Consider the following 15,237-nt stretch of genomic DNA (forward strand, 5'->3'; position numbering starts at 1 on the left):
CTACCTCTGTTCATTGGGGTGCTGTTTTCCGTATTCAGAGATATCTTCGTGACACTCAGTTTCAGACCCTCTTGTTTCCCTCGACGCCTTCTCTTGAGTTATGTGCATATAGTGATGCTGATTGGGATGGTGATCGCCATGATCGTAAGTGCACCACTGGATTTTGCGTATTTCTTGGAGAGTCTCTCATTTCGTGGAAGAGCAAGAAACAAGACGTTGTCTCTAGATCTTCCACGGAGGCTGAATATTGTGCTATGGGTGTAACTACATGTGAGATTATCTGGTTACGGTGGCTGTTTGTAGATATAGGACTTCATATTTCTTCATCTACTCCCTTGCATTTTGATAACAAAAGTGCGATACAAATTGCAAAGAATTCTGTTTTTCATGAGCGAACGAAGCACATTGAGATTGATTGTCATTTTACCCGTCATCACCTGTAGCTCGGGACCATATCGCTTCCGTTTGTTTCATTAACCTTGCAGATTGCGGATATTTTTATGAAGGCTCTATCGGCTTCTCGGTTTCAGTTCTTATATGACAAACTCTTAATGCTTATTGTTGCGGCATTGTGAGTTTGAGGGGGGATGTTAGCATAGCCCATTAGGGTTTTGTCTAGCTAGTATTTATATCCGCTTTCTACTTTGTAGTCTTTATGCTTTTCATTGAGAACCCTTGTATATTTCTCTTTATTATAATCATATGACAATGTTATCAGGTTATGATCTTGACCAACTAGAGATGGTAGGCTTGATGAGAGGACCAACAGTAATCATGACTAGAAAATAACATTAACTATAAATCACAAGGTATACATGATGTAAATTATGTAAAGTATGGTGCCAGCTTATTATCACATAATAATGAGGCTATTTAGGTCTATGTTTCATAGACATGTATATCAGGTATATTCAAACAACCATAACTTCTTCGTTTCAACTATGTTTTTAGCGATCTTTATATCCACGAAAATGTATTGACGGGCCCCACACTTCTATCTAGTTACTTTTGGCTTAACACATGTCGAACTGAAAACCCTTATCCATGCAAAAAAGCCTAACAGATAACTTTTCCATTTTACCCTTCGGCTCTGAAACACAAACCAAGGGCTTAGGTTACATAATACATATTATCAACATCCAATAAGTTCTAAACCCTATTCTCTTAAGGACCAAGGCCTTTACTCGATGCATGTATTGTCCATAATCCTAAAATAAGAAACTTTCTCGAAACAGGATGTTACAACTCTCCCCCCCCCCCCCCCCCCCCACTTAAATTAGATTTCGTCCTCGAAATTCGTTTTGATTATAATCACTGAAAACGACACCAATATATTCCATAAGATTCATATAACCATTTAGAAATCAAGGCAGCTATACAGAGAAGTTGAGAGATCACTTGAGAACCTACAACTGTCAACCAACAACCCAATAACTTGAAAATATTCAACCGCGACCATTATCTTTCTCTCCCTAACTGTAAGACCCAAATCAAAGCAACTACTACTCAAAGAGGAAACTTCTCAAAAATTGGAATTACAAACTACTTCCATCAGTAAACTCCCAAAAATTGGGAACCCATCAGTCTAAACTCCAGGAACCGTACCTTAACACTGATGATCATCCATTCGACGTAACAAAACATAGCAACAAAGATGTACAATACATACCCTTGTAGACTTTGCTTAAACCTTCTTGTTGATGTCGTTTAGATGATCTATAACCTAGACCAAAGTTTCTCTGATAAAGTTGCACCCAAGAGTATGATCCAAACTATTTAAACATGAAGTCCTTCTTCTTTGGATGTCAAAACCTTGAGCTCTAAGCTTGGGAGGGGCTGCCGATTTGCACCACAAAACTGAGAGGGAGAAGATCATGATCTTTCTTCATTTGATGCTTGTCAAACTGAACACCCCAAGGGTATGGGGCTACCTTAGAGTTTGCATGGTCGAGAAGGAAAATGATCGAACAAGAAAAGATCAAAAGGAGAGGAGGAAACCAAGGAGCGGGGTGGGCCGAATCGAGCTCAGGTCTCTCCTTTAGGGTTTATCCCCTTTTAAACTTGTTATTTTTTGTTTTGCCAGCTAAGTTATCATTATCCTAAAATTTAGAGATGATGACTAACGGTAGATACTTATTTTTAATCACTTATGTTTAATTAAACTCAAATTAACTCATTATAACTTTGGTGTGTTAATAAACTAATTCTTTAATCTTTCTTTTTTGCCAAATTAGCTTAAATCATTTCTTGTATGGAACATTGTAACCCAAAAAGACCATGCTAATTATGAAAAGTCACCAACTTGTTATGATCATGGATATATTTCGAGCATCATATGCTAAAAATAACTAAGACGGCACATATCGAATACAACACCTCGTTACACTTGAAACCACGACGACGGTTTTGATAAAAACGAAACACTTGAAGTATTAGTATAAGGTTTACCAATTTTGACTTCAAACAGTACTATAGACAATTTTGACAATAAATAGTTGGACTTCTAAATTTTCAAAGCTCAATAAGGACAATAAAAAGAACCAAGACGGTGAAAATGAATAAAAAGTTGAGTTGTAGTTTTGTACACTTGAAGACAAGTTTTGGTTCATACATTTTTTATTACATATTTATTTCATATTGGAATAAAGAAAAAAAAAACAAATTATTTACATATTTTATTTTTATTTTCTGCTAAAAAAAATACACTAATCGGTTGATCATTGAGGACGGCCCATGACCTTGTCATGGGCCATTTTAGGACTTCTTAATCAGCCCAGGCCTGACCCAATGTCCAAACCATTTTTCCTTTAGTGACTTAACCCAGGGCCCACTTGGGCCCAGTCCAAAGATGAAAATATGTGCACACAGCACACGTAAGTTGCACTAGTCAATGTTCAACCTTAAAAAGAATGGAACGTGAAGAAACTCCAAGCCAACCAAATGTATTAAACCAAATAAAAGTGAGACGGGTCCAGAGAGACCATCAGTCCTACATATTAGACCGGGCTTTTGTTAGACTGGTTTGACTAGACACCTGATCTAACCAGATTTTTAGGCATGATCATGTACAACTCTTTACATAATTTTCATATTGGTAGATTTTGGATCACAAAAACAAATTCATATAAATACATGTATGTTGCCACTGATCACTTAATCACAATAAATATTAAAAAAAAAATTCGGTGTGAGCTACAAGTTGGCATATAGTTCAGACTCAGAGATCTAATGAGTTTGTCAATACCAGTTGAAAGGATGCCATATAATCTTGAGAGGGGACTTTGAATCATGTTGGATCCTAAATGTCTTTTCATGTATAGTACGTTCTTTGTCCCAGAATCCTGAGCAATCTGTTGTTTGCACCTCATCTCCTTTACCTTTTCTAGGAATAAGTGCAGCTCCAATGTAACTCTCAACTGCATCCGGATTCCGATACGTTTCCTCTAAGGAAAATGAAATCATATTGTATGATGAATTTGACCATGTGGTGTGCTTCAATGAATTAAACGAAACATATCCTATGGATGTTGTTGTTCCATTAATATATTCAGGATAAATTGCTTCATTAGACTCCTTTAGAGCCTCAAATCTAGAATCTTCATCATCAACCTCCTCTGTGATGATTATAATAACTTTCGGACATTCAATGTCGGTAACAATGTGTACTAAGAACCCACAAAAGTCATAGTACCAATTATCTGGAAGATTCAGTGTAAATGTTTTCCCCCTAACTACTACACCCTTTGGAATCATCTGATGTTCAAGAGTGAGACTGATAAAGTGATCCTCAATAGCATTTCCCTGTCCCCATGGAAAACACATTCTTATGTTAGGGTTTATATAAAGATAGAAATTTGAGAAGTGCAGTAATAGTATTACCTGGAGCATGTAGTGTAGTAATATGTCACCATAAAGTTTGTTGTCCCCCAGAAGTGAGACTTTCCACAACCATTTACAATTTGAAATATCTCCAAAGCTTTCAAGTGAGCTACAACCATCCGCTATAACAACAGCTATACTTGATGGCAGATCTAACAATTCCACAAGATTGAAGCAGGCTGCCAGGTTTAGCCATTTGAGGCAAGGAAGTTTCAAGAGACTAAAATTCAATCTTGAAAAATTATTTGCTGCTAGACTGAGTTCTTGTAAGTTGGGTAACTCCCAGACACAAGAGCCAATGTATTCATCTCCCAAATCACAACCACTGAGATTCAACTTACTTAAGCCTCTATAAGAAAACCGTAAGTCTATGTTGTTGTGAGGTAAACAAGGCTCTTCTAAACAACATTTAACACCACGAAGATTGCTCAAACCACACCTCCAACAAGTAACCAAAGAGTTTGTAATAGATTCTTTATAGGATTCAACGTCTTTCCCACCATTATCCAATTCAAGATGTGGTATACTACTATTGTTCTGCTGTTGGAACTCCGAGGGCTTCAAAATTTGGCAGCAATCTAAAAATATAAGGGTTTCGAGCTTTTTTAATCGGGTAATGTGTGGAAAAAACTTAAGGCACGAAGCATCTATTATACATAACACAAGAAGACTTTCCAAGCGTCCAATGGATGGATGAACCTCTTCTAAACAATAACATTCGGTAAGTGTCAATCTTTCAAGATTCGGAAGTCCATCAAAATCTGGAGTCAAGATTAGCTTCTCTAAAGCAATAAGTTCCATGTTTTTCAAATTGGGCAGATACTGTTGAATACCAGTGTTTGATTGTTAGTTAAATATCTAAAAATCATTAATAAAATTCTTTTGTGAACCCAAATTTATGATATCAATGTTTTATAATGGTTATCAATCAACAGAAATGTAGTTTTAGGTTGTAGCTTTACCTAAAAGATAATATTGTATTTATTTTCAAGAAAACAAGGAAAATGTGTATGTATTTAAATTTAGACAAACAGGTAAGCTTTATATCAATACCACGGATCTGAACCGTTTATCCGGGTTACCAAGATACGGACTTAACAGTTGGTTATCTATGAAAATAAAAACAAAATCAGGTTAAACAAACATAAAAAAAACATCTACGAACTAAAGGCTCATGATGCTTTTGACTTGTTAGCTAGTTATAGAAAAACTACAATCTAATTATATAATGACACCAGTAATCGGTGACATAACATAACTATATGCAGATATACATAATAGCAACTTAAAACTAACATATTAATTTTGTCTTTGACACTGATTTCATCCAGTAATCAAGTAGTGAAACAATAAAAATTACCTTATAGCCTTCCCAAAGTTGTTTTTGCTTAAGACCTTGCAATCTTAGACAACACAACTCCCGTGGTGGAAAATTTTCTGGCAATGGACGTGTAGTCTCGATGCTCTCTTCAGTCCTCAAACTAATCAACCGAAGTTTTTTCATGTTTGCAGCCACATGGACAAAATGTTGTGATTCCTCATCCGTAGCATCCCAAAATTTTATTGCTTCAATCTTGTCAAGTTTCTGTGATAGAGGATTAAACTGGTGTTAGGGTGGCGTTAGAGTGCTTTTGCATGCATGCATACATACATCATGAAAAGGTAGCTTAATCATTACCATTGTTGCATCCATATCAAATATTCTAAGAACATCTTCCTTCTTCCAAATTCTACTATGTTTGGTAGGATTGTTAGGGTGTTCCCCTCTAACAATGTAGTGTGCCATTTCTTGTATCAAATCATGCATATCAAATACTCCATCTGAAATAGTTATAAGAGCTTTTTGTATCAACACCTTTATACCTATAACAGGATGAAAACCACAAGCATCAAGTTTCTCCATTGTCTTCTCCTTTAACTCCCTCCTAAAAAAACATGCAATATCTAGGAACAATTCTTTCTCTATTGGTTTAAGTCCATCAAAGCTGATTTTTAGCTTTTCTACAATATCAGTATCCGGGATCGCTTTTAGTCTGGCTAATGCACTCCTCCACTCATGAATGTCTTTGTCACAAAGAAAAGAACCGAGAACTGTAAGTGCTAATGGAAGCCCACCAGCATAAGACACCACATCTTCTGAAAGCAGCCCATAATCTTCTATACATCGATGACCCCGGGGTGCATGCTTGCAAAAGAGCTTAATAGCTTCATCATTGTTTAACAAACTAACATTGTGTATCACATTAACTTTGTGCGCAGTTAATATATGCTCATCTCTAGTTGTGATTATTATTCGACTTCCTTCACCAAACCAATCATGTGCTCCAGCTAATGCTTTTAGTTGATCAAGGTTATCAACATCATCAAGAACAATCAAGACCTTTTTATGGCGTAACTTACATATTATCACACGTCTTCCTTCCTCAACTCTACGTACCTTCACTTTCTTTTGTTTCAAAACAACAGAAAGAATTTCTTCTTGCAATTTTTCCAAACCATTCTTACTTGATTCCTCGCGGACATTTTCTACAAAGCAGCAACCATCAAAATCGCTAGAGATTTCATCATATATGGAAGAAGCAAGAGTAGTCTTACCACCACCCCCAACCCCCCATATTCCAATCATCCGCACACCACCTGACTCAATTTGTAACTCTGATTTCAAACCTTGCATGCGGGTCCCAATCCCAATCAGATTCTCATTTGCACTTGAAGTTACTAGCTGCAACCTTTGTGAAATTGCATCAAGAATTTCTTTGATAACCCTTGATTCATGCCTGCAATTCAAGAATAATTAACACATCCTCACACAAAAGAGGTAATTTGTTTCATGTTGCATGAAATAAAAAAAGGGGTCCTAAACACCCTTTATGTTTCAGATCTAAAATAGAAGCTGTAAAGTTAATATCCAAGTAGTTTGTAACAATTATCCTGGGAAACATCAAATAGTTTCATATAGCAAAAAGTGAAGCAAGATGGATTTATTGTTGTCACTTGAACCAAGGCGTTATGTATGGAATTAGAATTAGAACTCAAAGAAGTCCATGATAATTTAATTCAACTTACCAGGCTAATCAATTGATCTAGTCAAGCCACTATTTATTACAGTCATCAACATCATCATGAGTAATTAAGACGTTTGTATAAAAAGCTCATAAGAATATAAATGTGTAGACTACACATATATTAAACATACAAAGTGAAAAACTGATGAAGAAAAGTACCCGTTGGCAATGTGCTTGGGTTCCCATCCAGAAAGGTTACTTGCATCCACAAGTGCTTTTCTCCAAGACTCAACCTTGGTTTTGTTCTCCAACCAATGTTTGTCAAAAGCTTCTCCATACTTTCGTTTCTGTTTTCGCACTTCAAAGGGATCCACATCATAAAATATGGGCATAACGATTTGGCCTTTTGTATCTCTGCATTTCATAATACATTCAAGTTCATCTAAGCACCATGAAGAATCTGCATAGTTTTCTGAGAATATGATGACAGCAATTTGAGATTCTTTTATAGCTTTCATAAGGGATGGACCAATTGATTCGCCCCGAGGAAGTGTTTCATTGTCCTTGTAAGTATAGATCCCTTGTTGTTGAAGAGCTGAGTAGAGATGATCCACAAAAGTCTTGCGAGTATCTTCTCCTCTAAAGCTAAGAAAAACATGGTACTTCCATGATTGAGAAGAAAAGGCTGGAGCAGAAGGAGAAGATGATGAAGATGCCATGGATGTGTTGATTTGTTGAGATAGAATTTATGTGGTTTGAGCACCTCAACGAAATGAAATTATACCGAGAGATGTGACTTTCCTATAATACATGTTATCATGTAGAAATATGGTGTTAGAACTCATAATTGAAGTAACAGGTTACCATGTAGAAAATCTCATAACTAGTCCTTACATTTTCTTTTTCATTTTTTTGGTCGTAAAAACTCCTTTGAAGTCTAATACAAGTGACAATTCTAAAGATAGGCATGGATTGATTTAGGTCAAGTGAGTTAGATTTTTTTTAGAATCACATTATACAACTAATGTTTTACTATGAATTCTACACTGAGATTTTTCTTATAAGATGAGGAAATTTCCCAGAAAAAACAAAATTTAGTTTAGCAGACTCCCTTTCTAAACTCTTTACTTTGCAAGCCTACACTTCACTTTCCACAAGATCTGTTCCTTAATTTCTTCTTTCTACTTGAATATATTTGAGTATGTAGATACCTTTCCTCCACCATTTGACTATTCTCTCTTTTAGTTCTCTAGATCGGTTAACCACGGAGTCAAAATAATGAAAAGGTATCTATAATTTTCTTGTATATTTACTCAAGTTTTAGAGTTTCAACATGTAGCCACCACACTTCTTACATTGTACATTCTCACCCCAAAATAACTTATACCCCCAAATTTCAGCCTTTACTCTACATACATATTTACCACTATCTGACATACCCTTCCCCACATTAAATATGGATTTCAACAATTATCAACTTGCGCCATATTTAAATAATTAGCATTTCAAATTCCTAAAATATAAGCCTTCAAGATTTCTAATTTGATGTTAACATCTATCTCTAATAGTACATATATAGCCTTCAAGATTTCTTCACTAAATCACTATATTACAAATTTTACAACAATATCATGTACTTAAACGAGCTCTTTCATCACTAACTTGACTCGATTTGAAAGACCATAATTATTAATCAGTATATGACTAGTTCTGTGATTTAATTATAATGTTATGTACTAATAATGAATTTCCCAAGTATTTGGAGCTTAAACGTAGCAATACACGGATTTAAATAGTAAAAGGCATACTTCGATTGCTCAACAAATACACAGCAATGAACAACAGACCAATCCCCCTGTTTGATTTTCTTTTTGTATCCACAACACGTGCATACAGCAGTAGACTCTTTTTACTTCATATTCCATTCTTTTATAACATAAACATCATGTTAACTTCAAATATTGTTTAATTTGATCATCTAACTGCACTAATTCCCAAACTTATCAACGTTGACAAAATTAGGTCAAAATGTCTTTCTCACATTCCGGATTGACATTTTTTTTTAATTCACTGATAAATTTTACTCAATAACTTAGCATAAAACTTCATTAACTCTTCCATTTCCTTCTTCATAACTTATAATTCATTAATTTATTAGTTCGAGGAAAGATACCTCAAATTCCCAGCAACGCCATACTTTAGCCGACACCCTTTCTAAGTTCTTTACTTTGAAAGCTTATACTTCGATTTCCATAGGATGTCTTGCTTAATTTATTCTTTCGACTTGAATCGATTTGAGTAGGTGGGTACGTTTCCTCGACTGTTTTCTCTCAATTATTCTGATCTGTTACTGTTAACGAGGGAGTGAAAATAATAAGAAACGGACTAGAATCCCCTTATATATAGTTAATCATATTTTTCATTATTAGCCATCACACTTCTACACATTATCACATCAAAACCCTTAACATACGGAGAAAAACATAAAAATAGCATAACGAGGAAAAAGTTTTTAACAAAATAAATATCTTTTTGACATGCTATATAAATGACCACATACTTGGTTATTGTCATAAAAGCCACAAGATTTATATCTCAGTTTGCAATTTATCATAACTTTTTTGTTACTCTTTTGCCATTAATTATAGGCTTGAACAAGGTCTACTTTGCCATTCAAATTTTCATCATTCGATCACACACACATACATACTATCTCTCTCTCTCTCTCTCTCTCTCTCTCTCTCTCTCTCTCTCTCTCTCTCTCTCTCTCAACCGCCAATACTCAAAATCTTATAAGGGAAGTTGAAGCCACGTAAAACTTTAAATTTAAGAGGTAATCACCTTAGTGCATTCATCGGTTGAGTTCATTATACTAATGACTTTCTTCATCTTAGCGACCCCTTGGTTCACTATCATGAACTTTTTGGTCAGCCGCAACTTAAGTTTAATAATCTTCTGTGTATCGGAACTAACATTCAACACGAGGATGATGTAGGAGGAGCTAAAGTTTTTCAGGCAACAACCGTGATCAACCTTAAGTCTCCTAAACTCGATCATCTTCACGAAGTTATCAAACTTAAGTACCACTACACTTAGAAGTTTGCTTCATATCATATAGATTTTTATTTTTCTTAAACAATAGCTTTTTCTTACTAGCAGTAAGAGCACTCTTTGGTGGTGTCTTCCAGATGTCTCCTTCTAGGTTGTCATCAAGGAGATCAGTTGTAACACCCAGTTTAGGTAAGCATTTCATCAAGTTTAAATTTAGAAGTTTCACCCGGCTCACGATATGAGTAATGCTTGTCACGTCATGAGGGGAATAATGAAACACGCATCATATTTGGGCTCACGACATGAGCACATATGGTTCACGACATGAGGCTAGTCTGAGAGGAAAGCCCTAATTTTGGGGGTTTTATTTCGTATTTAAAGGAAGGGAGGGCTAGGGTTAGCCCACCCACAACCAAGAAGAAGAGGAAGGGCATCTAGTCATCATTTCTATATTCAAGCAACATCATTAATTTTCACACCTTATGGACCTTTGTGAGTTTGAAAGTGTTGGGGTTTTGGTATAATACAACATCTTATGGTACACATACAACCCTAAATACATTGGATCTATATTTTCTCTATTATACATGCAAATATCAATTTTCCAAGGTATTGTTCTAACTACCATAATATGAAGTACATATAATAGAAATTCTAACTAGTAGAATTACATACCTCTATGTTGTAGCTTGATTCCATGGAGCTTAAGAGCCTAGTGCCTCAAGTGTGACACCTCAAATGGTTCACATAACATCACCAACATCTTGGAATAACTTGAGAGAAAAGGCTCCTATGCTCAAATTGGCTATCCCTCATGTGTACACACACCAATGCCAATTTCTTGAGCCATGGGGTCCTTATATATGGTGGCTATTAGGGTCACACCATGTAACTCATGTCTTTCCATATTCTTCATGCTCCATGGGTTAAAACCTCCATGGAGTATCCACGGGTTTAGCCCATATATATAAGAATAAATGATTTACACAATCAATCCCCATATATTTAATTAGTCTCATTTGGATCACATAATTAATTCCAAATTAATTCTTGATCAATACTAATTAAATAATATGATTTCATATTAATATATTAGAACTTATAATATATTAACAAATGATAATTATCCTTTTCTCACAAAAGTCTATCCAAATTGTTCCGATGCCATGCAACCCAAATGGACCATGACAATCGGGTCAAGTACATACCAATTATAGTTATGGACTTAGATACTAATCCAACAATCTCCCACTTGGATAAGTCTAAAACTATTATTGTGTATGACTCCAATACCCGACTAGCAATTGTAGCTCTTAAAAGCTGTTGTCGAACTCTGAACAAATCAATGACGCGTCCATTAGATAAGGGATCATATATTCCTCCATTCTAGATATCATATGGACTGAGACATGGATTATAATCATTCTCTCTGTCCATTTGTTGTTTCCCGATTTCCGATTTATGACGACTGACTAATTAAACAAATCACATTAGTCTTGGCTTGGCCAAGCACTTCGGGGTGTCATCACTAAATCATCGAGGGGCCCACAAATATCGCTTTTACCCCTTTAAGGGTAAAAGGAATGGATAAACTTCGACTCATATGGCTTGTTCTACTACTTGTTGAATCATACACAAAGGCATGTTTTCTAACATCGAGTTACCAATGCGTTTTGGTACAATCAATGCATAACCAACTCATAGGTAACAAGTCATATCTCTAGGTTTGAAGATATTATCGTCTCATGATCACTCGTGATAAAATCCATGAAGTGATTCAAATGAGCATGGGTTTAATCCAATATTCCGAACTTATGAGCACTCATGAATGTTGCAGCAACTCTTACTATGTCCACTACCTTGGACATCTACAAACCAGCTTCATGACAGTCTTGATTAATATCTACTTCCAACATATGACCAACTGTGGATGGTTTGAATAACTTAGTCATTTAGGAAGAATGACCTAGTTATTCTGGAAGTCAAAACATGCAAAGTGAAACACAAGAATAATCGAATCCAATATGGTCTCAGAACTTATGAATATAAATAAAACACATTTTATTTATCACCATAATTATCCATCATTCATTGCATATTGTTTTAAACTATCAACTTTATACTTGAATTAAAACAATAGTTGTCCCATGCTCTGAGCATGTACACCATGTTTTCTAAACACTAGTCATGCCATACAACAAGTATGCACACTATGTTTTTCCAAACATTAGTTATGCCATACACCAAGTATGCACACTAAGTTTGTCTATGATCTTTACTCTGTGAAATAGATCGATTGAACATAATTCCAATGATTCTCATTTCACAATCCCAATTCCTTACCGCAAATGCAAGAATTCCAAATCCTGCCATTTACCTAAATCTGTTAGATTCTAAACTTATATGCATTGATCCTCTTTTAATGATTATGCACAAAGTCACAAAGACTTATCACCAGACATTACAGAGTATTCCAATGGATATCAACTCCATGCAAACGAAGTCTCATATTCAAAGTACATTGCTTTGAACATCCTTCTTGCATTAAGTTTTCTAATCTTACACATATTGAATAACTTCCACCTATGAGAATATTTCCATATTCCCATTTTGACTATCACTTCTGAACAAGAGTTGCCTCTTTTCAGAATATATCAATATGGTCCTTCCAAAATTAACATCATACTTCCAACTGTCCCTGAGCAACCAATCTTTGGTAAACCTTAGATTGTCCTCGACAATTGTTTAATCATTTTAGTCATATCCAATTTAGACCTTTTCCCTTCTTAATGCCCCATGCATTTGGAAAATTTAGAAAGGATAAATATTATAGCACATGTAATCGATCTTATACCCGAAGCATATGGGACACGATTCATGCTACAAATTTTTTATTTGCCATGTTCTCAAAATATGACTATAAGGAGGGATGTCGTAATAATAATCGAATTTTGAGAACGCAATATATAGAATTTTCTTATGTTGAACCATTCCAACAAAAAATTCATATATATATATATATATATATATATATATATATATATATATATATATATATATATATATATATATATATATATATCCTTGACTAAAGGTGATTAAAATCTCAATCTAAGCTTTTAGAATTGAAATGAAGTATATCCTCTCCCTTAGTTATAGCATAACAACTTTTCCAACCCCTGCAACTTCAAGAATTGAAACTTTGTTTTCTATAATTAACATTGCTAACTTGCAATACTTATCATAATTATCATGCTCCCACTAACATGATGATTATTAGCATAACACTTATGCTCCCACTAGCTTTGACATGTATTAGAAAATAGTTGGACTTCTAGAAGTCAATATTTTATTGAATTTCTTACTAAAGTTCAGATTTCTGATACGAGATTGCTTTGACAAGACTTTATCAAAAGCATACACCTTTTTTTAGATCGCTCACATGTGTGTCAAAACAATTTCAGAACTATGAAAAGGGATGTCGTAATCATAGTCACAATTGTTTAGAGATTTTCCATTTCTCATAAATCCATGTTAGTGTGTCGGTTAAATACGCACTCTCCACTAACGACTTTGAGAATGCAAGGATCACAATTGCTATCTACTTAAAATCTACTTAGTGAAAGCGTTTCCTCACCATCATTTTCATGAATCGGAGAGAAACCTTATGACACTTAGATTTTTTATGGTGTAAGTGTTCCTATCCATGTGAATGTGTCATAACCTTAATCACAAGAATATGTCAACACAATAGGTTACAAACCTCAAGTTGTGTGCTAGTGATTAATAATAGGTTTACTCTTAATTAGTTTTTGAAACTATTCAAGATCATTAAGACTCCCACTGTCCTTTTGACATATAATTAAGACTCTTTTTTCAAGAACCATTCCTTGACAAAACAAATATTCAAGAGTTAGTGCGGATTCTTATCAAGTTAAACACTTCTCACAATTGGTCTTAGTTGGTATTTGTCTTATCCAAAACATCACAACGTACCAATTTAAAATATACTAGAGTAAGAAAACATTTTACAATACATTTGACAAGTGTTTTAAACCTTTCTTAAGATTATGTCACTCAAGTTACAATCTTAGAGTATGACTCTAAGATTTAATTTTGGAATGAAGTACGATTTATCTTTTGATTTAACCATTTCAACAATTCATGATTCCTCTCCTTAGTCAAACAAATGCACTAAGGTTTCCTTAGAGAATCAATTGTGATATGGTTTCATAATCACTAAGATAGTCATAAAACAAGATACTCAAGTACTCTCCCATCTCTTCAGATTGGAGAAACTTTTATCTTTCTGCCTTATTTGATTCTTCTCATCCGCTCTGCCATACATTGAAACTTTTCCAATGTTTCAGAATTACACTTAAACTTGTAAGCATAACCATATTTACTAAACTTTAGTAAATCATAACAAATAATCGTATTGACCTTTGTGGTGAACCTGATCAACACACAACCAAGTGTACCCAATCCTTTAGTCCTCCACTCGACTCACACATACGTGTGAACAAGGTCTTAGTCTTAATTTCCCAAAGATGAAAATTCCCATTCATCACACAATACAACTTGCATGATTCTAAGTTTCTATCCAACTGAAACTTGGGAAATGATAATCTTTCCTTATTTGGTAAATTATGACACTACCATAAATGAAAGAATCAAATTTTATTTTCCAATATTGCTTTCAATGGAAACATATAAACAACAATTGTTCACAAATGCCATTATAAGGATACTTAAAATAAATAAATCAAAACTTTTTTTATTTTAAAACTTGCAGAAAAATCTTATCCTTACAATGCAAATACATATGAAAACTATGTTGATATCTATTCCTAAGCAATCTATCGTAACTCTTAAGCAGTTGCTCAAAATTCTGATCACCGAACCATTTTCGCGATCAGAATCAACATACTCTTTCTTTAAGCTTCCTTTGATTTTCTAAAACATCAAAATGTAATTAGATTACATAATGTATTAAGAATCTCCAAAAGATACTTAATAGAGTTAGATACTTTACTTTACCTGAAGTAGAGTCAAACTTTTGACTTTACCAGATCTTTCAGGTAAATCTGGCAGCTTCGCAACCAATGCCCCTTCTTTTGGCAAAAGAAACATATGGACTCTTTGGAAATGGTACATGAGACTATCTCAGACTTATCCTTTCTCTTTACCATTAGTTCAAATGACTTGACCATGATTGATCTCTTTCCATTGGGACGAGAAAGGTTTTATGGACTTCTAATGTTACCATTGTCAATGTCCATTATAGTGTGGGAAGTTGATC

The 15,237-nt window shown here is 34.6% G+C and overlaps 1 protein-coding gene across 2 annotated transcripts; it reads right to left on the bottom strand.

Moving 5' to 3' along the window:
- Positions 1-2,923: 2,923 nt before the first annotated feature.
- Positions 2,924-9,239, bottom strand: LOC145065905 (TMV resistance protein N-like). Of its 2 annotated transcripts, XM_079013011.1 has the most exons (7): positions 9,058-9,239; positions 7,104-7,685; positions 6,475-6,656; positions 5,558-6,405; positions 5,240-5,464; positions 3,880-4,701; positions 2,924-3,801 (listed from the first exon to the last, which is right to left on the bottom strand). In XM_079013011.1, exons 2-7 carry the CDS (start codon positions 7,601-7,603, stop codon positions 3,238-3,240), a joined length of 3,141 nt encoding a protein of 1,046 aa, XP_078869137.1. In that variant the 5' UTR covers positions 7,604-7,685; positions 9,058-9,239; the 3' UTR covers positions 2,924-3,237. The 2 variants fall into 2 exon arrangements, with proteins under 2 accessions (XP_078869137.1, XP_078869136.1); XM_079013010.1 differs by having other exon boundaries at positions 5,558-6,656.
- Between the last annotated feature and the right edge of the window lie 5,998 nt (positions 9,240-15,237).

Source organism: Lactuca serriola, chromosome 8 (genome assembly GCF_051521515.1).
Source record: "Lactuca serriola cultivar US96UC23 chromosome 8, Lser_US96UC23_V15, whole genome shotgun sequence".
Lineage (NCBI taxonomy): Eukaryota > Viridiplantae > Streptophyta > Magnoliopsida > Asterales > Asteraceae > Lactuca > Lactuca serriola.